The sequence below is a fragment of the Dromiciops gliroides genome, chromosome 6 (genome assembly GCF_019393635.1).
Source record: "Dromiciops gliroides isolate mDroGli1 chromosome 6, mDroGli1.pri, whole genome shotgun sequence".
NCBI classification, from domain to species: domain Eukaryota; kingdom Metazoa; phylum Chordata; class Mammalia; order Microbiotheria; family Microbiotheriidae; genus Dromiciops; species Dromiciops gliroides.
Genome location: NC_057866.1, coordinates 110,992,396 through 111,016,944, shown reverse-complemented (window position 1 = coordinate 111,016,944; position 24,549 = coordinate 110,992,396). Strand labels below are relative to the sequence as shown.

The window sequence follows — 24,549 nt, the reverse complement described above, 5'->3', positions numbered from 1 at the left end:
AGACACTTGACACTTAACTAGCTGTGTGACCCTGGGCAAGTCACTTAACCCTCATTGCCCTGCAAAAAAAAAAGTGTTTTGAAAATTGTTTTAACATGTTTTAACATGTAATTGGGGGGGGTAGCTAGGTGGTAGATAAAGCACCAGACCTGGATTCAGGAGGACTTGAGACCTAAGTTCAAATCCAGCTTCAGACACTTGACACTTACTAGCTGTGTGATCTTGGGCAAGTCACTTAACCCTCATTGCCCTGCAAAAAAAAACAATAAAATAAACATGCAATTGGGGATAAAAGTAAAAAGATGTAAAACAAACAAACAAAATGGTCTCATTCCCTAATGCTGGCTCTTCCTTTCTCCCACTTATAGAAAGACTTCAAGATGCTTCACATGCTCTTTGGTTCCCCTTGTCACTTTCAAGTCCATGTTCTAACAACTGCCTTTACCATCTCATTCTAATTCTGCGCTTTGATGACCATCCAGATCACTCTATCTTCTTTCTCTGTGACTTTGCCACCTAACTCACAGGTTTGTTCCCCTGAGATTTGAATTTCAATATTGATGAACATTCTTACACTCCACCCTCATATTTAGAAAATTAGACATCAGTTTCAAATAGGTAATTTTGACCAGATTAGTTACTTCTCTTTACATTCCTGTGCAATTTTATTTTCTAAACATCATAAACCAATAGTGTGTTTTAATGAAAAGGTTTTTGTTTTTGCCAATACCAGGTACATTTGGGGGAGGGTACATTTTCAATTCTCTGGTTTATTGCCTTAATGCAGATAACCTGTAAACGTCATTATTTCAGAGAGCCTGGATTCCTGTTGACAATATCTCTTTCAGAGTTCTGGTTCACTAAGCCCAGGGAATTAATAGGTTTATTTCAGATCAATGGAAGCAAACAGAAAGAAAATAATCATTTATAGATGTTTCTGGTTAATATAATTTGGGTTACTTTTCTGCACAATATTAAACTGACGTTGCTTTATAAACACTATTTGGTCTTGATGGATAATTTTGGGATAGGCTATTAGTTCTATTTGGCAGCTAATCAATATGTTTAATCAACATTTTTATAATCAATAATATTGGCCTATCATTTATACATTTTCTGTCAGATGATGATATGTCAAAGGATGATGTCCCCAGATTTCAGTCTTTTATCTACATGTTTTCTTTTATTGGTGCCCATTACTGAGATCTAACTGATCTTACTTTGGCTTTGTCCCTTTCCTGAAATGGAATTGTTAAGATTTACTCTAACTCCAGCCTGGGCCAGTATGCATTCATGCCCAGAACTGGAAGACTGCCACAGTAAACCTTGAGTTTCATGTCCTACATGAAGAAATGGAATGAAATGTTTGTCTTTTGCAAGCATAGCCCAAGGGCAGCCAGGATCCTTGGACAGGACTTTTCAGAAGTGAATGAGTGAGTGACCCTAGCAAATGCAGTTGCTTGCAGAGGTGTGGTGGGTTTTTTTCTTTCAGCTGAAAACTCTACCAAATCACTTGGAACTTGTTTGAGGATGAAAAAAGAAATAAAATAAAATTCCGACCCTATGAGCTAAGTTAAAAACGTTAAGAGACAGAGTGATGTTTTGTTCTGATATGAAACATACACCAGGATAGGTGACAAGAGAGTTACTGGAAAGAGTTGCTTGGTCAGTCTGGAATGACAGCTAAGGTATTTATTCAACACACAGGACAATTAGGGTCCTTGCAACATTCTAAAACCACACAAGTGTCCATTCCACTATGGTGTGTCCAGAACATAATACAATCAACTCAGAAAGAAGTCTTTCTTTTGAGAAAAACAAAAGGAAGATAATCAAAGAAGGGAGAGGACCATGGCTTGGGATGAATATGAAAAGCAGAAATGATAACTGACAGCAGAGAGAAAATGGAGATATTTAAATGGGGTTTTTTGGTTGTGTTTTCTGGTAAGAATTATGATCTTTGGATAGGGACTTTTGATGCATTTAAACTACACGGCCTTGTTGAACTACATCCCGAAATGCTGAAATAACTGAGAGTTGGGATTGTTTCGAAAGTTCAAATAAGATAAAAGAGTATTGGAGCAGGGTAAATGGTGTGCATATTTTCTTTAAAGGGAAGAGAGTGGGTTCTGTGGACCATATGTGGCAGGGATACCTGCTTCAATTCCTGAAAAAATGTTAGAACATATTATTAAAAGGATGGCTAGTGAACATCGAGCAGAAGCAGAAGGCAAATGTATCTACTGTGGCTTCATTAAGCACAGGTCATGTGCTGGATTAACTTCCTTTTCTTTTTTTTCAGTTGGCAAACCAGGGAAACACTGTAGACTTTAGCAAAGCATTTGACGAAATCTTTGATGCATTTCTTGTGGATGGGCTTGCCAATAGTAATGTGACTGGAGCCTAGTGATCACCATTAATTTTTCTTTCTTTCTTTTCTTTTTTTTTTTTTTTGCAGGGCAATGAGGGTTAAGTGACTTGCCCAGGGTCACACAGCTAGTAAGTGTCAAGTGTCTGAGGCCCGATTTGAACTCAGGTCCTCCTGAATCCAAGGCCAATGCTTTATCCACTGTGCCACCTTGCTGCCCTGACCATTAATTTTTCAATGAATATCTTGAAGGATGGTTTCTAGTGGAATAATTTTGGTATCTGGGCTTCTCTATTTGCTATTTCACATTTTTACTAACCACTCTGATACAGCATCCTTTTTGTATTGGCATCAACAGATTAACAGAAGCTATGAGGAAATTCCTAAATCACTAGTTGACAGAGTTAGATTTAAAAAGATCTTGGCGTTTCCTTGACAGAGTCAATCAAATAAGATTAAATGTAAGAGAGTTAAAAAACACTAAGAGGCACAGATTGCAAGATGTTTGTTTGGAAAAGATCTGAAGGTCTGGCAGTTGATTTCAGTGGACTGGAAGCTCACATGTATGTATGTATGTATATGTGTGTGTGTATGTAAATACACACAGAGACAGAGATTCAGAGAGAGAGAGATACAGAGAGAGAATAAACAGTTCTTTAAAATGTACTCCCAAGCCAAGAAGTGAGGAATCTGTGAACTATGAGATTTAAAATTCGATACAAGAGCATTAAACTCCCCTTTAACCTTTCCCTTATTTATCTCCCTGACCAGTAAGTGGAAGAAGCCTCTGATCTTTAGTTAGAGCTTTTATTGTTTGGAAATTACAAGGTGATGTTGATTAGAGAGATAGGAAAGTAGAAATACAAACAAATAGTCTTAGATCTAAGCTTAGTCTATATTCCGTATAGAACTCACCAAAACCCGTATAGGATTTACCAAAAACCCAAGGCCACCTCTGAAGCTGAGCAGACACACTGGCGGTTTGTCACGGTCTCCTCCCTGAAAGGGTGGTCCTTCAAAAAACTGGCGTCTTTCCGTTATCGCTAACCAACTGTTAAAAACCTTCATTTTTTTTTTTACCACAGAAGCATAAACAAAAACTTCCTCATAGTTTATTCTTAATGATTTCCCCTCACCTCATTCACATGCTAGGGTAGAATTTACAGTCATACTCAACAAAAAATAAAGAACAAACATTTTATTTAAGTGAATGGAGCTTTTTAAAATTGCACAAAGAACAATCCTATAAAGGGGATAGAATTATTTATTACTTTTTATTTATTTTATCTTATTTTTATCTATTTTTATTTTTCCCTTTTATTTTTACATTAATACATATTTATGAAATAAAACAAGCATTTCCATGATATGGTACAATAAGAAAGATGAACATGAAGCTGCACGACTTGCTATTCAAATATACAACAAAATTATCATGTAAATTTCTTTTTTTTCCTTCTTTTTATTACCCTCCCCCTACTCCACCCTAGAGATGGCTACCATTAGACACACACACACACACACACATATAGATATATGGATATATATGCATGTATGTATACATATCAATATGTAAAATTATTCTACATATCTGTTTATCAGTTCTTTCTCTGAATGCAGATAACATCTTTCTTCATATGTCCTATAGAGTTAATTTGGGTATTTATAATAGTCAAAATAGCTTATTCACTCAAAGTCATTCTTGAAACAATATTGTTGTTATTGTAAACAATGTTCTCTTCATTCTGCTCATTTTGTTCTTTATTATTTCTTGCAAGTCTTTCCATGTTTTTCTAAGATCTTTGAGCTCATCATTTCTTACAGCACAGTAGCATTCCATCACTATCATATACCACAACCTGTTCAGCCATATATATTCCATAAAGGGGAACAGCCCTCTCTCACTTAAATCCAGTTCACTGCAAGTCATGACATCACCCCGATGTCATGGTCCTCTTCGAGAATGAAGGACAAACTACAATACAGTACAATAAAGGGGATAGAATTCTAAGGAAAAAATGTCCCTGAAAGTAGATAAAAAGAAGGGAGGAAGAGATGAGAGAAGGTATACTCAGTCCATTGCTTTTGTACTTGAGGAATAAGTCCAGGGGAAGCTAGGTGGCTCAGTGGATAGAGCACCAGCCCTGGATTCAGGAGGACCTGAGTTCAAATCTGGCCTCAGACACTTGACACTTACTAGCTGTGTGACCCTAGGCAAGTCACTTTACCCCAATTGCCTCACCAAAAAAAAAAAAAAGAAGAAGAAGAAGAAGGAATAAGTCCAACCCCTTTGCTGGTGGCCTGTCTACCTTCAGTAGATGTCTGATCTCTCTGTGCTCTCTTTAAAGCCAAAGCTGTAATCTCCAACTCCCTTTTCCCAGAAATCTATCTTATTCATTCCTGGAAGTTTGTGAGAGGGTTTATAATTCCATTTTTAGCTATATAATCCTAGGTTTGATATGGACTAGGCTCAGTGGCCTTTGAGATCCCTTCCAATTCTGATATTCCATTTCTATTTGATTCCTTAAGACTTTGATACAGTAGAAGTGTAAGACACACCTCCCATCCTCATAGAGTTGGCAATCTCTTTGGGAGAAGAGGTAAATCGTCATCATACAATGAATGGTCATCATGAATGTTCACTGCTGAACTTCCCTGGCAATGGGAGATTCAGCTCTGTTGTGGAGTATGACTCATGGTCCACATTTTTTCCTGTTTGCTCATTTTCCCAGCCTACTTCTTGACTGTTAAACTCTTTGTTAAAGTGGAGCACTGCTTCCAGCGTGGAGGGTGCACTGTCACAAGTTTCAGGGGGTTTGTGCGGCTGTTTTCAGAGATACTTCTAGGAATTTGTACTACTTTCCAAGGTAGTATGATTTAAGGAGAGGTATGTTTATTACTCTCCTGGCCTGTACTGTAGTCTACAAGCAACCACAGGACTGCTTTTCTGCCCTGGAACTATGAACAGAGTCCTGTTCCACTGTGGCTGCAAGCTCCAATAGGCTTGTGCTCCTCCCCACCTGGGACTGCTACCCAAGACTGTGACCTGTATGAGTATGGGCAAAGCACCAGGGTCCTGCCTCAGTGCTAGTAAAGAGATCCCTCTAATCTCCTTCTGGCCAATTGTTTGACCCACCTACCATCTGTGGGCTGAGTTCCAGAAGCAGTTGCTGCTGCTGCTGATTCAGAGGCTCCCAGGGCCTGCTCCTGGTGTGCTGGGGCTGCATGGGGCTGCGCTCTACTCTCACCTGGGCACAGCAGACCTTTCCTGCCAACCTTCTAAGTTGTCTTTGGCTGGAAAATTATTTTGCCCTGTCTTTTTGTGGGTTCTGGTGCTCCAGGAATTGTCTTATGGCATTATTTGAAGGTATTTGGGGAGAGCTCAGGCAAGTCACTGCCTTTCCTCAGACACCTTTGCTCCGCCCTCCCAAAGTGTGACTTGTGTTGCTCTGACTGAGTGCTTAGAATGAGGTCTTGTTGCTCAGATCACCTCTCACATGTACTCTTTGTTCTGGCTCTGCTGCAGTCCAGGGGCTGAACCTGACCCATGAAAGGTATGGGAGAAAGGAGATATACCATATGAAGCATACCATACTGAAACCTGGGCCCCACACAACCCTAAGAAACATGGTGGGCACAATACCAGACCACCACAGATGATCTTCTTGGATCTCTAAGTACCATTTCTTACCCCTGTCCCATACACCGAGTCACACAGAATAGGTTAACCAGGCCAGTGCATACCAGCACTGAGGTGCTCGAAATGCCAAAAGGCTGAAATATAGTATCTGTCTTTCTTCAACTACACCTGGAGAGAGTCCTTGACATTCACCTCTGACACTCGGACCCAGCCATGTTGTTTCACATCAGGGCAAGTTAGGAAGGTTACTTAGGGAAGGGGAGAGATCCTGCAGTCTGGAGTAATCAGAGAAGGCCTCATGGAGGAAGTGGCTTATCTATTGAATCATGAAGCACATGTTTTACATAGGTAGATGAGAGGAAGCTTTCCATACCAGATAAAAGCCATGAGTCAAGGCTCAAGCATGACTGAAAACCAGAAAACAAATAAAGTTTAATTCTGTAAGCTTTGCCTAAACCTGGTAACTTTTCCTGGATATGACCATGGTTCAGTCACTACCTCTTCAGGCCTCAGTTTCTTAATCTATAAAATAGAAATAAAATGTACTTCATGAGGTTGTTGTGAAGCTTAAATAAGAGGTATGCATTAAATGCTTTAAAAAACTATAAATAACAGGGCTTTAAAAAAACAGAATTACTCACAACTAAGCCAAGCCCAGTCCCCATAGGTTGGATATAATGGTGCATAGAGACTGCAGTGTCAGTGCCATGATTATCTGATTTGTTAAGTTAACCAAATTTGTTTTTTTTCTTATCATGGCACTGAATGTGGAAAAAATTGTGCAAATAGGAAAACCTGCCAAAATACCCAAATTGGACATTTTGCAATCTGGGGAAATGATAGATTTTGTTTCTTGGCACTTATTTCTATCCTCAACCAGGAAAAATTTTAGAGGGGGAATTCCCAAACTTACCCCATCCACAAATGGCTAACAGACTCAATCCCTGTTTGTTCTATTGATGAAAGGTTAGTATAAATAGCGGTCTCCTCTCCAATGCTCAGCAGACTGCAGCTGAGTCTCCCCACCAACCTGAGAAAGGAGAAGGAACCTCAGGTGAGCTTATGTTTCTCTGAGGCTTTTCCCTTCTTTCTCCTCCAGAAAGCCTCTATCACACCTAGGTGACAACATTCTTGTGGGCAGGCTCTTTGTGTTCTGTTTCCTTTGTGTGGCTTTAGGACTAAACAAAGCCTGTTAATGGACCTGTAGAATGTGAGCTCCCTGAGAGCAAGGACTGCTTCCTTTCTGTGCATTTTAATCCCCAGGGAATAGTGAAGTAGCTGGCACCTAATAAAGACACTGTCGAATGTTTTTGTTTGTTTGTTTGTTTGGTTGGTTGGTTTTGGTTTTATTTATTGCAGGGCAATGAGGGTTAAGTGACTTGCCCAGGGTCATACAGCTAGTAAGTGTCAAGTGTCTAAGGCCAGATTTGAACTCAGATCCTCCTGAATCCAGGGCTGGTGCTTTATCCACTATGCCACCTAGCTGCCCCCCCCCCCGTCAAATGTTTTTGAAATGAATTGAATTGGTTCATAGAGCTCCTCCTGAGAGCTTAGTCATTGCCTGACCTCTGCAGGAGAATGACAAAATTAGGAGCAAAGTCCCCAAAAGCTGAGTGGTACCCTCTTCATGCTAAGGGACCCAGCAGGGTTTTCCATGGAGCTGATGGAACCTGGTTAGAATGGAGGGCTTGTTTTCAGTCCACACAACTCTAGAGATTTCAAACTTGTCCTTCAAAAAAAGGAAGGACTTCATGAAGGCAAAGGTAAATGTGGAGACAGGACCATGAAAACAAAAGAAAAGAAAAGGGTTTATGAGCATTGGCAGGTCTCTCTGAGCATCTCCTTCCTGATTCCAGCCCGACAGGAGCAATGAAGCTCATCACAAGCCTCTTTCTCTTCTCCTTGGTCCTTTGTGTTAACAGTCAGGGTTGGTTTCGAGAGTCTCTGGACTTCCTTAATCAGGCTCGTCAAGGTAAGAGCACATCACCTTTTTTTTTAACTTTAAAACATTTTTTATTTTTTTCATAAAAGTATTTTATTATTTTCCAGGTACATGTAGAAATAATTTTCAACATTTGTTTTTATAAGATTTCTGGCTTCAAATTTTTCTCCCTCCCTCCCCCTTCCCCAAGACAGAAAACAATCTGATATAGGTTATATATGTACAATCACATTAAACATGTTTCTGCATGTCATGCTATGAAAGAAAAATCAGAACAAAAAGGAAAACCCTCAAAAAAGAAAAACAAAAAAAGATAGAAATAGTATGGTTCAATCTGCATCTAGATTCCATAGTTCTTTTTTTTTTCTGGATATGGAAAGCATTTTCCACCATGAGTCCCTTGGAACTCTCCTGGACCATTGTATTGCTGAGAAGAGTCAAGTCTACCACAGTTGATCAAACATACAATGTTGTTGATGCTGGAGCACATCACCTTTGATAGAGTTGCTTTACACGAAGCAGTAAATGATGAGAGGAGGAAGATTGTTTTACCCACAGAAAGAAGGTGCCTGGAAGGGAGAAGGGGAGGTGGTAGCAGGTGCAGCCAGAAATAGAATCTGGTAGCTGAGCAAAGGCAAGGGCAGAATTGGTGGGTGTGGTCCTTGCCTCCCAGTGGAAAGAAAGATTGTTTAGCTGCATTGGTAAGTCCCCCCCACCCCTCTTTAGTTATGAAACAGGAACAACTCAGGGTGGATGTTGCTGTTCTGGGTCTTCTCTGAAAGAAATGGAGCAATAATAAAAGAGGGGTTAAAACATTACATTTTCAGGGGGAAATGATATTTTCAGAGTCCACTGTTTCATATTGTAGGTGTCATAAGCACAGTGAAGGGACACTTGCTTTACAAGGTTCATCTTGATCTGTCATTTCCATTGGGGGTCAATGATTGAGGAGATGCTTTTCCATGACATCCATTTCAAAAAATCTTGAACCTAGGGAAGAAGTTTTGTTCCCCACTAGAGCCAGGTCCATGTTGCTGAAGTCCTCCTTGTGACTTAGGGTGCCTCTTAGGGTGCCTCTGTCATCAATGTTCCCTTTCTAGGTGCTGGGGACATGTGGAGAGCCTACAGGGACATGCGTGAAGCCAATTATAAAAATTCAGACAAATACTTCCATGCTCGTGGGAACTATGACGCTGCCCAGAGGGGACCTGGCGGGGTCTGGGCAGCTGAAGTGATCAGGTATGAATTTTGGAATGGTTCCAAAAATGGAGCTGATTTAGCCTGTCTGGGGACTCTCAGAGGCTTAGAGAAGCCCTCAGATGAGTTCACTGTATTCCCTGAAGGTGCTCCTCCTCCTCTGTTTCCCCGAAAGGTCCTGAGCAGGAGTCATCAGTCTTGTCTAGCCAACAGAGAAAGCAGCAGGGCCTGATGTGGTGTCATCAGTATTGACCCTGTATCAAATGAGAGGCAGGCTTGAGAGAGGGTTTGACTTTTCCTCTTTAAGCAGCTTTTTATCTGTAGTTATTCTGAACTTGTCTGACACCAGCAAACAAAAACATTTCCATATGTAAAGAATAACAAAATCAAAAAGTTTATGTATCACTGCGAATCTCTATTATAACCAATTTTTCAAAAGCATGTTATCTGTTCAACATGTTAGTCCCAAAGCTATCCTGGTTGTTAGTGCCTACCCACAAACTTCCTTCTCTTCTCTTCTGCACTTTCTGAAATGCTTCACTGATGCTATTTTCCTTCTTTCCCTTTCCCTTTTCTTCTCACTGGTCCTCTTCTCCCAAGTCTCTTTCCTGAAAATAATTTTATGAAAACTTTCCTTCATAACAAATGAATAATGTCAAGCTAAATTAATGCAGACATTTCACTTGTTGAGAGTGCATACTTCATTCTGCCTTTCTAGCCCATTAGCTTCCTGTCAAGATAAGAGAAGCATATTTCATCACTGATCTTCTGGAGTTTTCTGTGCTCTTTAAGTTGAGATGAGTCCCTGTTTTTTCCAAGTTGTTTCTCTTTACAATGTAGTGTCCATCAAATAAATGGTTTTCCTGGTTTATTCATTTTTCTGTACATCTCTTCACTGGGTATAGGTCCAAGCTGCTTTCCAGTGTGGGGACCAATTTTTAATTGGGGAGTGTTAGCTAAGTGGCTCGCCGCAATATTGGGGCAAGGAAGGAGACTGGCAGCCTCCCTCAAAACAGAACAGGATTTATTTGAACAAGAACGAACTTAAAAAACAAACAAACACCCAAACAGAATCAGTAGGATCAAGGGAAAGGAAATAAAATGGGGAAAGGGAAATTATACAACCTGAAAAGATACCACTGCCCAGGAATCAGCTGAGAATACGCAGCAGAACTCCTGTCGCCTTCCAGCGACCAGCTAGAATGCCCAATTCTCCTCCCCCAATCCCAGAAAAACCCCACACAGCCCCAGCCAATGGGATGGCCGCTCTGACAGTTACATGACTGCCCTCATTAGGCTTCCAATCATTTTAATTTTGCTAGGCCCATGTAGGTGTCGGAGAGTGGTGATGACATGAGGTGCCAGCACCATGGCAACAGCTACAACCAGTGGGTGGAGCACCGTGGGGTTTGCGGAGCCCCTGGCCAGTGCGCACCGAGGCATAAAAACCTCAAATAACAATTAATTCTTTACACCAGAATGGTGGTACCAATTCACAGCTCCATCTACAGTGAACTAGTCTGCCTGTTCTCTTATAGCCCAGCCCAGGATCGTCATTTTCCTTTTTGGTTATCTTTTCCAGTCTGATCTAGATGAGGTGGAACCTTTAAATTGTTTTAATATATACTCTTCTTACTATTAGTGATTTGTAAAATGTGTTTGTTTGTTTGTGTTTTGTGGGGGCAATGAGGGTTAAGTGACTTGCCCAAGGTCACACAGCTAGTAAGTGTCATGTGTCTGAAGTCAAATTTGAACTCAGGACCTCCTGAATCCAGGGTCAATGCTTTATCCACTTTGCCACCTAACTGCCCCCTGTAAAATGTTTTTAATGTGACTATTGTTATCTTACCTTTCTTCTTTTGAGAACTTCCCATTCATAGCCTTTGACCGTTTATCTATTGAGCAAGGGTTCTTGTTTTTATATATTTGGATTCATTTTGCAATTATCTTGGACATCAAACTTTTATCAAGGAACTTGCCTCAAAGACTTTTCCCCCAGTAACTGTTTTTCTTCTAATTTAACATCATCCCTTTTGTTTGTGCAAAAGCTGTTCAATTCTCTAAAATTGAAATAGCCTATTTTTATCTCCTATGATGTTCTCTACTGATTTGTGCAAGAACTCTATCCCTTTTCATACTTATGAAAGGTATCCTGTTCCCTCTTCCTCTAATTTATTGATGCTTTGAACTTTTATATCTGGGTTTTATAGCCATTTGGAATTTATTGTGGTATGTGGTATGTGGTATAAAATGTTAATCTACATCTAATTTCTCCCTAACTGCTTTCCAGTTTTTCCAATAGTTTTTGTTAAATAGTGAGATCCAGCCCTACTTGTCAGGGTCTTTTGCATACTTAATCTGTTCTACTGATCATCTTTTCTTTCTTTTTTTAAAAAGCAGTATGAAAACGTTTTAATGATTATTCCTTTGTATCCTATTTTCAGAGCTAGTACTTGTGGGCCTTCTTCCTTCCTACTGTTTTTTCATTAGTTCCCTTGAGAATCTTGATCTTTGGTTCCTCCAGATGAATTTTGTTATCATTTTTCTGATTCTGTAAAGTAACCCTTTTTGTAGTTTGGTATAGCACTGAGTAAAACAATTCACTTAGATAGCATTCTCATTTCATTATTATCCTATTGGCACAGACTAGTTGAAGGATGATTTTTTTTTTTTTTTTTAGTGAGGCAATTGGGGTTAAGTGACTTGCCCAGGGTCACACAGCTAGTAAGTGTTAAGTGTCTGAGGCCGGATTTGAACTCAGGTCCTCCTGAATCCAGGGTCGGTGCTCTATCCACAGCGCCACCTAGCTGCCCCTGAAGGATGATTTTTTAAAATTTTATTTTATTTTCACTTCTGAATTCTCTCCCACTCAACCTTGTCTTCCTCCACCCATTCAGAAAGCAAGAAAAACAAAACCCACTATAAATATGTATAGGCAAGCAAAACCAATTCCTCATTAGCCATGTGAGGGAGGATGCTAAATCAATTACTCCCACCGGGTTGATTCTGTTAGGGAAAGGCTGCCTGGCAAGAGCTGAGCTATGCACCACACAGGGTTGAGCTCTGAGACCTCACTGCTTGGGAGCAAGATTGAACAGCAGCACCCCCTCCCCAGCTTTCTATCTCCACTTATGACAGTATCCTCCTTCTCATCAGAGATGAGGGAAATGGAGCCCAGAAGGATTGGTCTGGAGGCGAACCACTGATTTCTTTAAACTCCTTATTTTTCAGTGATACCCGGGAGTTTTTACAGGGGGGCAGCTTTGGCCGATATGCAGAAGATTCCAAGGCAGACCAGGAAGCCAACAGATGGGGCCGAAGTGGCAAAGATCCCAATCACTTCAGACCACCAGGCCTGGATCCCAAATACTGAGCTGGCTTTTCCCTTTTGTTCCCTTCTCCATGTATGTTGTGATCTCTTCCTAGAGCCTCCTGGATGCATACAGCTGTAACTGCTGTAGACATTCAATAAACAGGAATTCTAACCGATCATGAGCCTGCCTGACTCTCTTTATACTTTGGTTTCATTTCATAGATTGTTGCTTCGTCTAGCTTTTTAATGTTTTCTGGGGAAGTTCTTGGGCAGCCAGGCTCAGGTGTAACTTTTCATTCTGCCATTTTGACATTTATATGTGTTGTTCAATTGTTTCAGTCATGTTCGACTTTTTGTAACCCCATTTGGGGTTTACTCAGCAAAAATACTGGAGTGGCTTGCCATTTCTTTTTCTAGATTGTTTTATAGATGAGGAACTGAGGCAAACAGGGTTAAGTGACTGCCCAGGGTCACACAGCTAGTGCGTGTCCGAGGCTGGATTTGAACTCATGAAGATAAGGCTTCCTGATTCCCAGCCACTGTACTACTTGGTTGCCCCCTCTCCCAAACAGAGTTGTGGAATAGTATGGAGTAATGGAAATGGGTAATGGGATGGCTAATTGTGTCAGGGTATTTAGAAGGGACTCTTCCCTCCAAAAAATTAACCTATACATTCTGCATTTGGGAAATAATCAAGGGAGCTTGAATCATTAACACAATACAAAATGACAGCTACTTCTCTTGGACACCTGTTCCAAGTAACCTAGTGGTTAGATTTTCTCCTTTATTGGGAAGAAGAAAGAAAGGGGAAAGGGAAGGAACAAGCATTTAATAAGTGCCTAATATGTGTCAGGAACTGTGCTAAGTACTTAACAAATGTTATCTCATTTGATCCTCACACACAAGCTTGGAAGGAAGGTGCTATTATTACAAAGCATTTTGCAGTTGAGAAAATTGAGGCAGACAGAGGTTAAGTGACTTGCCCAGGATCACACAGCTAGTAAACTCAGATTTTCCTGATTCCCCAGCCCAACACTCTATCCAGTGCACCGCCATATGGCATGTTGACTGTTAATACCAAAGATCTATGAACAAATTTATTTCCTACTCTCCCAAGTAGATTGCAATATTTCTAATTTGTGAATCAAAAATATCAGGGTGGAAGGTCCAACTTGCTTTTGAGGTACAGGTCATAGACCTAGAAGAGACTTCAGAAGCCATCTAGGCTAGCCCCCTCATTTTACAGATGAAAAAACAAAGTCATTTGCCCAAGGTCACAGAGGACCTAGGTCCCCTGACTCCAGAGGCCATACACTTTTCAAGCTACCATACTTCTTTTTATCAATTAGATCACATCACATTTCAACAAATTCTAAAACAACCGATTTCACTCATTTAAAGTAGTATTCAATATAACCAAATTTCAGTCTAGCCAGAGTAGAGATTGTTGTTCATTGTAAGGGATTTGAGCTGTTAAAGGGGTGCCTTTGTTTTTCCAGGATGTTTATCAGTGGTATTTGCACTGATTAAGTCTGTGAGAAAGAGTTTATTTTTTGGCCGGGAGGAGGGTAGTTATATTCTATCTGTGTTCTTATACTTCACTGCCCAAGGAATATTACTTCTATTGGGATATGGGTGAAGGGTGACTATTTCCCCCCCAAATTAAGTCACACAGCCCTCACTGTTGGGCTGGCCCAGCTGGTTTGCTGAGTACAAAAGAACAGGTCCTCTATGTGACAAAGAAAAGGCTGTCTCTTGCCTGGTTCCCTTGGTAATGGAGTAGGAGGGAGCTACCAGGCAGGGGTCCAGGTGACCAGGAGGAAGGGATGGTTTCTGATAGCCAGGCTTGAGGGAGCCACCATTGTTCACAGAGCCAAGATAATTGCCAAGAGGACCCCAGGGGAGGTGAACAATTTGGCTTCTCTCTCACCTGGCCTGTGGCCTCTTGTGTTTAGGATTGTCTGTGATGAATTTTTCATAGGTAAAATTGAAAAAAAGTATCATCTCCCAGGCTTGGTGGAACTCTTAATTCAATCCAGGAGAGCCAGGCAAGTAAACTTATTTAGTATTGTTGTTGTTGTTGTTATCGTTATTATTGCCTATGACGATGATGTTTCGTCTCTGAGTCTGCCCTATGAATTTGGGTTTGCTCTGGATGTAGTATTTCTGAGCATGTGAGTCTCAAATATGTCTTACTTGTCTGTTGTATGCATAGCTCTGAATAAAACACGAACAGCTAGAATACACACTAATACATTGCAAGTGTATTAGAAGTTACAAAATGGGGGGGGGGCAGCTAGGTGGCATAGTGGATAGAGCACCTGCCCTGGATTCAGGAGTACCTGAGTTCAAATCTGACCTCAGACACTTGACACTTACTAGCTGTGTGACCCTGGGCAAGTCACTTAACCCTCATTGCCCCACCAAAAAAAAAAGTCACAAAATGAAGTACTATGATTGTAAACATCAAGAAAGCCTCCAATAAAGAGGTGACACTTAAGTTGAGCATTAAAATATGGATAGAAAGAAGGGACCAAAGGATATTCCAGGAAATGAGGTGGGAACAAAAGTTTGGAAGCAAGAGAACACAGAATTTATTGGAGAGGGGCAGAGGAGAGAGGACAGAGTACTTCCTGTGCTTTAGGGGAACCATAGGTGATTATGTTTGGAAAGGTATGTTAAGCTGTGGGGCTAAATTACTTTTCACACCCTAGAGGTGAGGAAATAAGATCTAAAGGAGGGGAAATGATTTGCGACCTTTGGGTGTGAGTGATCAGGAGAGAGAATCAATATTTTCTTTCCTTGGAGATTCCAAAGAGTTTATCTTGTGCATCTTTGAGTGTATGTGTGTGTGTGTGTGTGTGTGTGTGTGTGTGTGTGTGTGTGTGTGTGTGTAAGCATGCACATGTGCCTGACTTTTTCCTGCATGCCTATGCTTGTCAAGCTATAAGATCCCATGTAGTTAGGAGCCTATGTCCCCTGTATCCCACACATAAAACACTCTCTGTGCTGACCACATAGGCCCAGTGTCATAGCATATGCAAAGTGCTTTGTAGAATGCTATATAAATACTGGCCATTCTTATTTCAGGTGAGGCTGATACCAGAGAAGAGCTAGCTTTACTTTGCCTTTCTTGGTCGTTCTCCATTAAAATGAGAACTTTGTAGTTAATTCTTCCAGATCTCTGGGGACTGCTGGGTTAACTTAGTGATCCATTTCTGATGGATGAGCCAATACCTGTGAATCTCTTCTATGGCTAGCAGTGTCTGGCTTTGTCAGGACTCTCCTCCTCCCCAGTATAACCTGCTTCTATCTCCACCAGCCCCTCCCTCCCCAGAGCTGGAAACACTGGCTCCAACTCTCTAGAGAAAGTAAGTATAATCACCCTGTGTGTCTGACTGTTACAGTGTCTGTCCCTTTGCCTCTGCCCTCAAGGTGGGGATGCGGGGTAGTTGTTTGGGGGAAGGACAAGTCCTCCAAGGAAGCCAGTCAGCAGAGTGACCCTTAAGGACATTTTCTCCCCCTCCACCCCATCCTCATTCAGTCACATGGTGTAGTGGGTGGGGACAGACCACAAATTGGAGAAAATTTTGGAACTTCAGTGGGTGTCACTGTCCTAGAGTAGGGCTCTCTGTGGTGTGTGTGCCTCTGTGTGTGGGTTGAGGGCAGGGTGCCATGCCATGGATGTGTTCAGAGGATGGAGGCTGTGTGGCTACTGAGGTCCAAGAAGTAGACAAGGTGTCTGTGATCCCAGGCTCTGCAACAGCATGGAAAGGTAAGAATGGGGCTCATGAATGGTACAAGTTGGGGTCCTGAATCAGGACTCAAGGTATGCCCTTGCAGAGGGTGCTGGGACATCTCAACTTTCTCCTCCACCCAACAACTTTCTCCTCTTCCTCCCTCTCTTTGCCAGCTCCTTTCTATGTTCTCACCTCTCCTCTGTGCCTCTTCCCCTCATCTCCTCCCTTCCTCTGCATCGTTCTCCCTTCTCCCCTTCTTCCTTCCCCTGCCCTCCTCTGTCTCTTTGCCTTCCTTCCCCTCCATTTCCTCTTCCCTTCTGCCTTCCTTTCCATTCTCTCTCTTCTTTTCTCCTCCCCTTCTCCATCCACTCCCCTCTCTTCCTATCTTCTCCTCTCCTCTCCCCCCTTTTATATTTTCTCCCTTCCCTTCTCCTCTCCCTTGTCCTGGCCCCCCCTCCTCTATCTTTCTTCCTTTCCCTCTCCCTCGTTCTGTCCCTTCTATTGACAGCCCCCTCAAAGGAGTGTGAGGAGGAGGTGGCTTAAGGAAGAAGTCGAGAAATGCCCCCCCTTTCCCCACTTACGTCACAAGCCGTGGCTATAAAGTGAGGAGCCAGAGCTGGAGCCAGAGAGAGAGAGAGGCAGGTGCTGAGGTTGGGACCATCAGGGCCAGAGGCATCGTGAACAGGGCCGGGGCCGCGGCTGAGCCAGCGATGTTTTACTCAGGGCTCCTGACCGAGGGGGGCCGCAAGGAAGCCGATATGCGGGAGGCAGCGTCTCTGCGGCAGCAGCGCCGGATGAAGCAGGCTGTGCAGTTCATCCACAAGGACTCTGCTGACCTGCTGCCCCTGGACGGCCTCAAGAAGCTGGGCTCCTCCAAGGACACGGTGAGTCCACCTGGCCGCCCTAGCCTCCCGCCTGCCCTGCGCCCCCGGCTCCGCCGATGCCCCGCTCGCCGAATCTGTGGCTCGGACCCCGTCACCCTCTCTCTCCTGCTGTCTGTCACTACCACTCCGCCTCTGCCCCTGGAGATGACTTAAGTCCCTTTCATTGTCCTTTCTCTGTCACCGTCCCATCTTGGTAGCACTATCTCTGTCACTTCCACTCCCCTTGTGGGTCCCTGCCCCTGTCGCACAACATCCTCTTTCTGTCACCATCTCTCCTTGTCACCCTTGCCTCTCTCTCTAGCACCAAAGCTATCATGCCGTCGCTTTCTGCCACTGACACATTCTTTGTTTCTGTCTCTATGCCACTCTTTTGTTGCTGTCACACTATGTCCCCCCCTCCCTTTCTCTGTCACTGGTGCTGTAGACCCATCTCTGTCCATCATTGCCAGCCTGTATCTGTCAGTCTCTCTTCGTGTCACCATCACCCTGTTTCTGTCCTCATATGTCTCATTCTTTGTCATCACATCCTTTACTCATCTTCTCTCTTACTCCTCTGTCTTTACACTCCCCCTCAGTCTGTCAATGCTGTTGCCACCTCTGCCACTGTTTGCTTCCTCTGTCTTTCACTCTCACTCTTTTTATCACTATCTGCCACTCTCTTCTGCTGATGTCACCTTGTCACCAGTGACTTCTGCCTGGCCCCCCTGCCTCTGCATCTCTGACGTGCCTATGCTTTTCCAATTGTTTTCTCTCTTTGCCTTGCTCTGAGGCCTCCTCCCTTTGAACCTCTCTATCTTTTTCCTCAGAGAAAAGCAAATCTGACCTTCCTGAGTCTGTCACTTCCTTTCCCTCTTCCCCACCCCACCCCCTCCTGCAGCCATTGGTCTTTTTTCCCCCTCCACTTATTCTTCTGATAATTTTTCATCACAGTCAGGCAGATTAGCATAACAATGGGAAAAAGCTCTGAGCTCTCTCATCTGCCTGGTCCAGCTGGGCTAAGACTGGGCTGGTCTGATGACTCAGGCCAGGATGATTCTTTTTTTTTTTTAAATAGGTGTGAGCTGCTGTGATGGGAAGGGAGAAAGATGGGAAAGGCAATTAAGCTAGCTGGCTTAAGGGACTCGACATCTCCAAATGGCTTCTGATGTAGCCCTTCTCCTACATTAGATGTTTTAACCCCAAACTCTTATGTATGGTGACTTTCCCACATGCCCTGTTCCCGGTTTTACATTGGTCATATCCACCTGTGACTGGAGAGGAGCCTACGACCTATTTGTTTACTTTAAACTGTTAACAATAAGGAGTAAAGTCACGCTAGAGATTGCTGCTTCAGGTTTGACTTCAGGTTTGGACTTAGTGGTCTCCCTAGCAAAGGTAAAGAAGAGAGACCAACTCATAAATAAATGGAGCCCGGGTACCCATTCTAGGGGATCTCTTTTGCCCGAGGAGGGAGGGTTCTTTAGCCAGATCCAGGCCACAGTTTTCAAGGTCTGACCCTGTGGCCTTGGTACCTGTGACGCATCTACCCCTGATGAAAGAACAGAATATGGAAAGTCAAGTTATATGGAAGGAGATAGTTTGTATAGCTCCCAAAGACACTGGCTGTCCCACAGACTTGAATGAAGTAGAAATGGTGTTAGACCAGAAACATTCCGGATCCCTTGCAAACCCCCTGGTTAGAGGGGGGCGGTGCTTGGCTCCAAGGACACAAACTCACTTTTAGCTGATGCTGACACTGGGGCAGGTTTCCTAGATTCAGGGGCTGCTACCCCTGGGAATTGGTTTGTTGTTTTTGTTGTTATTTGCTTATTTATTTTCATTAACTTGATTGCCCTATTTCCTGAGCTTCCTTTTGAATCTGGAGATGTCATCGTTCATTCATTCAATAAGCATTTATTCAGTACCTATATCATGCTTACTATTAGGAGAGATTTGTATTCATCAGGGGCTCATAGATTTTAGAGTTGGAAGAGACATTAGATCCATCAAATTCAACAATCTTATTTTACAGATGAAGAAACTGGGGAATAGTGAAGTTAAGCAACCTGCCCTGGGTCACACAGTCAAGTGTGAGGTAGCGTTTGAAATCAGGTCTTCCGTAAACCAAGTCCAGCACCCTGAGTATCACTTAGCTGACTCTATTGATTTTCTTCCCTTTCCTTCACTTTGGATTTTCTGAATACTTAATTTGGGGACTTTTATCAGACCTGATTTATTGAAACTGACTCATGCCTCTGTGTGTGACCACTGAACAGGTGATTAGAGAGAGCAGGCCCTATTCCATTCTCATTGTTAACACCCTGCTTCTTTACAGACACCAGCACTGGTGGCTTGCCCCTCCCAGGGCCTTTGTGACACAGAGATTTACATGGAGGTCACTTTCAGTTAGGTAACCTACAAAAGGCATCTTCCCTTTGTTATGGGGAGAATAGGTAGGGGTTCAGGAAAGGGATTTGGGATAGAGGTTCTTAGGAATTCCTCTTTAAAGAATCACACCCTCGGGGCAGCTAGATGGCGCAGTGGATAGAGCACCGACCCTGGAGTCAGGAGGACCTGAATTCAAATACAGCCTCAGACACTTAACACTTACTGGCTGTGTGACCCTGGGCAAGTCACTTAACCCCAATTGCCTCACAGGAAAAAAAAAAAGAATTATACCCTCTTGCACACGAATCCAATTAGAATAAAATAATAGTTTATTTAGGGTGCTAGGGAAAGGAAACCAAGAGAGAAATCCTTGGACTTCTCATGGGGAGAAGACATGGCACAGAACATGGCTCTGACGTACCTATCTCCTCGAGCAGGAGACAGGCAGATACTTTTTTTTTTTTTGGAGAGCAATGAGGGTTAAGTGACTTGCCCAGGGTCACACAGCTAGTAAGTGTCAAGTGTCTGAGGCCAGATTTGAACTCAGGTCCTCCTGAATCCAGGGCTGGTGCTTTATCCACTGTGCCACCTAGCTGCCCCAGGCAGATACTTTTATAGAAAACTGATGGGGGTGATCATCTGACTGGAAAGTTCCCTTATTGGGGGAGGACCATCCCCCACTGGTGATGACTGGGGGAGTTGGGTGAGGGGTGGCTGCAGATCTCTCAAGCCATCTCTCTCCTCCTTTCGACACAAAGGCAGCATCCACACCTAATCTTATCTCCCCAGGGGTGGGGGAGACTGGAATGAAGGGTGGTGGTCCTGGAGCTAGCTCAGTCCTGAGGGGTGCCACTTATTTCTTTAGGTGTGTCTGTCCTTTGGTTTAGTTTCTCAAGGAGAAGGTTCTTTGATTTACCCCAGAGAACTTCTGGGGTGCTAGGCCCATAACACCTTGGCACCCACTCTTCTTTTCCAGGATAAGAGGGGGCTACCCAGACAGCTGTGGCTCCAAAGAGTCAGATAGTCTTGCTGCCTCTGTTGGTGCCCATCTTGAGAAAACCCTCTTTTGTGGCACCAGAAGACAGTTGAAATTGTCAGCCTGCCAGGTCAGGAAAGGGAATTTGGGATGCTGTCTGAGCCTTCCTGCTGCTGCTGTGGATGGGGGAGGGAGGGAACTCCCTGTCCTCAGCCAAAACTGTCTCGTGTTTTCCATGATCTTCACAGTTAGGAGGCAGCTGGGCCATAATCATTCAAGAGTGCTGAATTTGGAGTCAAGTGACCAGGGTTTGTATCCAAACTCTGCGACCCACTTTTGGCCTCAGTTTCTTCATGTGTAAAATGAGTGACTGTGAGAGCTCTTTCAGTTCTAAATGCTGTGATCCTAAAAACGAAATCTCTAAGCCAGCTCAAATTCATTCTGAGCAAAAACAAGAAAGATCTTTCCCTTATACATTAAAGATATGTAGGGTTGGGTTTTTTTTCCTTTTTGTAAAATCAGACCTCAGCTTAAATAACATAAATCTTGGAAGCCTCAGAAACTAAACAAGGAGAAGGGACTATAGAGTGATCATAAAGCCCTTTGCTTTCCTTTTTCCTTCTGTGCTGGGCTTGGGTTGTGATGGGAACTTTAGTTCTAGTGGATTCTCAATTCTCTCATTTCCCTTCCAAGCTACTGTGCCCTGTATGGGGAAAGGTACCTCTGCTCCTCTCTGGTTGGCTAGCTGCCATCATTAGAAGTGCTGGCTCGCTCTCCTCCTTCTCCTTCTCCCTCCCTCCCTCTCTCCTCCTCCCTCCTTCTCCCTGCCCTCTCCCTCCCATTCCCTCTCCCTTCTCCCTCCTCCCCCCCTCTGTCAGAAAGCAAGAGGAGAGGAAGGGAGCATCCATAAGAAGCAATGTGATGTCAAACAGCAACCAGATGTTGCACCCAGCAGGGGAACAGGAAGACAAAACCAGTTCCCATCTCACCTTTGCTCCATTATGACAGTGATTTCCCTCACTCATTCCTTCAACACCTCTGATGGGCTTAATTGGACATTTGATTTGATTTGCTTGGGTCACAGCTGCAAAGACCAGCATAAGTGGGGTTGGGATCTTTGTAAATGTGGGCAGGGAAGCTTGGAAACTAGGCAGTGCTCTCTCTTTGCAAGGACTTCCCACAAGCCTCAGAAATGACCTTGTAAATGTACTCCAATCTAGAGAGATGAATTTTACCTTACAATATCTGTCACCATGGATCTGGGAAATAACACTGGCTCCAATCCCTCAGGCTAACATTAAGACTTGGGGAAAAGCAGAAGAAGGTTAAAAAGTTTTGGCCTGAAGCTAAGTCGTGGAGTCCATTCATTTCTGAAAGAAAAGACGAAAAAGCAAGGGGGGGGGAGGAAGGAAGGAAGGAAGGAAGGAAGGAAGGAAGGAAGGAAGGAAGGAAGGAAGGAAGGAAGGAAGGAAGGAAGGAAGGAAGGAAGGAAGGAAGGAAAGAAGCAAGGAAGAAAAGAAGGTGGGAAGGAAGGGAGGAAAGAAGGGAGGGAGGGAAGGAGGAAGGAAAAAAGGAAGGGAGGAAGGAAGGAAAGAAGGAAGGAAGGAGAATGAAAGAAAGAAAAAAGAAAGAGAAAGAAGGAAATGAAAGGCAGAGACTAAGAAAGAAAGAACAAAGTCATTTAAAGTCAGTGAGGTCTGTGTTAGTGTATTGTATCGATAACAATAATTGGGATTGCAAGGACAGTTGTCAGGTCCCCAACAATATTGCTTCTTCAAGGATCTGCTGCTTGATGCTATTCTACATCCTTCCCCCACCCCCACCGGCATCACTGTCCTCTCAAAGCCAGGGGTTCTCCAACTTTTTGGTCTCAGGACCTGTTTACACTCCAAAGAACTTTTGTTTATGTGGAGTTATATCTATCAATATTTACTATATTAAAAGTTAAACCCATTGCATTTTTAAAATATTTTATTTATTTAAAAATAATAGTATATATTATGTGTTAATATAAATAACACATTTCAATTAAAAGTAATGGTATTTCTAAAAACTTAATGAGAACAATGGTCTTGTTTTACATGTTTTTGCAAATCTCTTTAAAGTCTGGCTTAATAGAAGACAGCTGGACATATCTCTGCTTCTGCCTTCAATCTGTTGTTTTGGTTGAAGTATATGAAGAAAATCAAGCCTTACAAAGATACATAGTTGGAAAGATATATTTTAATAGGCAGATAACATCTTAATATTATTTGGAAAAGTTTTGACTTTGCAGACCTCCTGAAAGGGTCTTGAGAACCCCCAGGGTCCACAGGCCACATTTTGACAGTCACTACTGTAAGGGTGCCCCTGGGCAAATAACAGTAGCCCTTAGCCCTTGTAGCACTTGGATGTATTTGGCTGTCACACTTTTTAGGACCTTTTCTTTTGCTGTTGTTTTTATTTATTGTAAATGTTTTTTACAAGAAACTATCAATCAGAAAATGATCAGATAAAACAAAAATAAAATTATATATAAAACCATAAATGATAAATTATTTAGTTTGCCAGAAGAAAAAGCAAAAATATATTTAAACTTTAAAAAAAAAGAGGTCCCTTACCCAGACTTAACTATATTTTGGCAATTGTATTGCAATATAATTAGTTCCCTTTGCAATTCTATGTATTTTATTTATGCATTTAAGAACATTATTCTGAGAAGTGATCCATAGGCTTTAACAGACACTGCTAGCGGCTCCATCACTCTCTGTCTCCCTGTCTCTGTCTCTGTCTATTTGTCTCTCACACACACTAAGATTCCCTTGCTTTAACACAATCACATCTTAGTTGTATCCATGTTAACTTCAGATTTCTCCATGATTCCCTAAGATCTTTACAAAACCTACTGGAGTATTCCTTTTATTTCCCATGTATTTTTGTGTGTTCAGCTATTTCTTCTATCTAGAGCTTGCTTCATTTATCTTTGGTTTGCCTACCTAATGAGAAGTACCTAGTAAGACTAAGATTAAACTAACCCAATACAATGAGAGAATGAAGCTGCACAACAACAAAATGCAATAACAAACAAAAAAGAATCCTTCTTTCTTGAGTTTAAATTGTCTCTTGTTTCTTTCAGGGACTGGGTTCACATATGCTAACCTTGGAGAGTATCTAGTCTAATTCCCCTTTCCTTCGATGAGACCAGAAAGGTTAAATAAATTGCACAAATATCAAGAAGCTAGACTAAGAACCCAGCTGTCTTGCTCCCAGCCCACCCCATCATAGACTTTTGGCTGTAGGATGTAAGCTCCTTGATTGGATCTTTGGTCTTTGTATCTATCAGGCATAGCACAGCCCTTTTTTTTGAGCAGCAACATTTACTAAAATGTCTACTGAATTGGTCTGCCAGCAGTGATGAAGGATTGATGCTGATCTATCTTGACGCTTTCCATCAGGAAATAGACAGAGTAGGCTGACATCATACATCAAACTTCAGGATAGATTTCATGTATTCCTGCATAACAGAAGTTTTATTATTATCAATAAACATTTATCGAGTGCTTTCTAGGCAGGGGGTGCTGTCCTAGGTGCTAAGAATACAAAGGCGTATTTAAGACACGGTCTTTACCCAATAAGGAATACATAGATTTATTTGATACAACCTTTGTCCTTAGAGAGTTTTCTATTTAATTGGAGAGGTAAGACACATTATAATAGTAATAGCTAACATTTATATAATATTTACTATGTGCTGGGCCCTAAGCTAACCACTTTTTATAAATATTATCTATTTGATACTCCCAACAACCCTGGCAGGTAGATTAGTGGTATTATCCCCATTTTACAGATGAAGAAACTGTGACCAACAGAGGTTAATTTTTTCACCTAGGGTCATGTGCCTAGTAAGTGTGAATCCAGTTTTGAACTCATGTCTTCAAGATTCCAGTGCCCTATCCACTGTATCACCTAGTTTCCCTATTAAAAGAAAATTTACAATTCAATATAGTGTGAGAAATGAAGATTTTAAGTGTTCCAAGATTAGATGCCTTTTCAGGTCCTCTTCAGTTCTGAGATTCTGGGATTCTGTAAGGAGGATGTGGTTAAAGAAGGTTCTTGAGGGGCAGCTAGGTGGCACAGTGGATA

At 42.4% G+C, this 24,549-nt stretch overlaps 2 protein-coding genes across 2 annotated transcripts in view; both read left to right on the top strand.

Moving 5' to 3' along the window:
- The first annotated feature begins 6,983 nt into the window (after nt 1-6,983).
- Nucleotides 6,984-12,637, top strand: LOC122731011 (serum amyloid A protein). Its single transcript, XM_043970734.1, has 4 exons — nt 6,984-7,062; nt 7,865-7,980; nt 9,051-9,189; nt 12,379-12,637. Exons 2-4 carry the CDS (start codon nt 7,878-7,880, stop codon nt 12,518-12,520), a joined length of 384 nt encoding a protein of 127 aa, XP_043826669.1. The 5' UTR covers nt 6,984-7,062; nt 7,865-7,877; the 3' UTR covers nt 12,521-12,637.
- A 4,049-nt stretch (nt 12,638-16,686) lies between these two features.
- The window catches only part of NRIP3 (nuclear receptor interacting protein 3), a 30,417-nt gene continuing 22,554 nt past the window's right edge, over nt 16,687-24,549 (top strand). The window contains exon 1 of the mRNA XM_043970733.1: nt 16,687-17,084. Within this exon, the coding sequence (XP_043826668.1) occupies nt 16,911-17,084 (174 nt within the window). The 5' untranslated portion in view covers nt 16,687-16,910. The remainder of the gene's footprint in view (nt 17,085-24,549) is intronic.

What these genes read in the sequence shown, in the direction of transcription:
- LOC122731011 (XM_043970734.1), top strand. Translation starts at nt 7,878, where the DNA reads ATGAAGCTCATCACAAGCCTCTTTCTCTTCTCCTTGGTCCTTTGTGTT. An exon ending in CCTTAATCAGGCTCGTCAAG is followed by an intron (nt 7,981 to 9,050) that starts GTAAGAGCACAT and finishes TTCCCTTTCTAG; the next exon opens with GTGCTGGGGACATGTGGAGA. An exon ending in TGGGCAGCTGAAGTGATCAG is followed by an intron (nt 9,190 to 12,378) that starts GTATGAATTTTG and finishes CTTATTTTTCAG; the next exon opens with TGATACCCGGGAGTTTTTAC.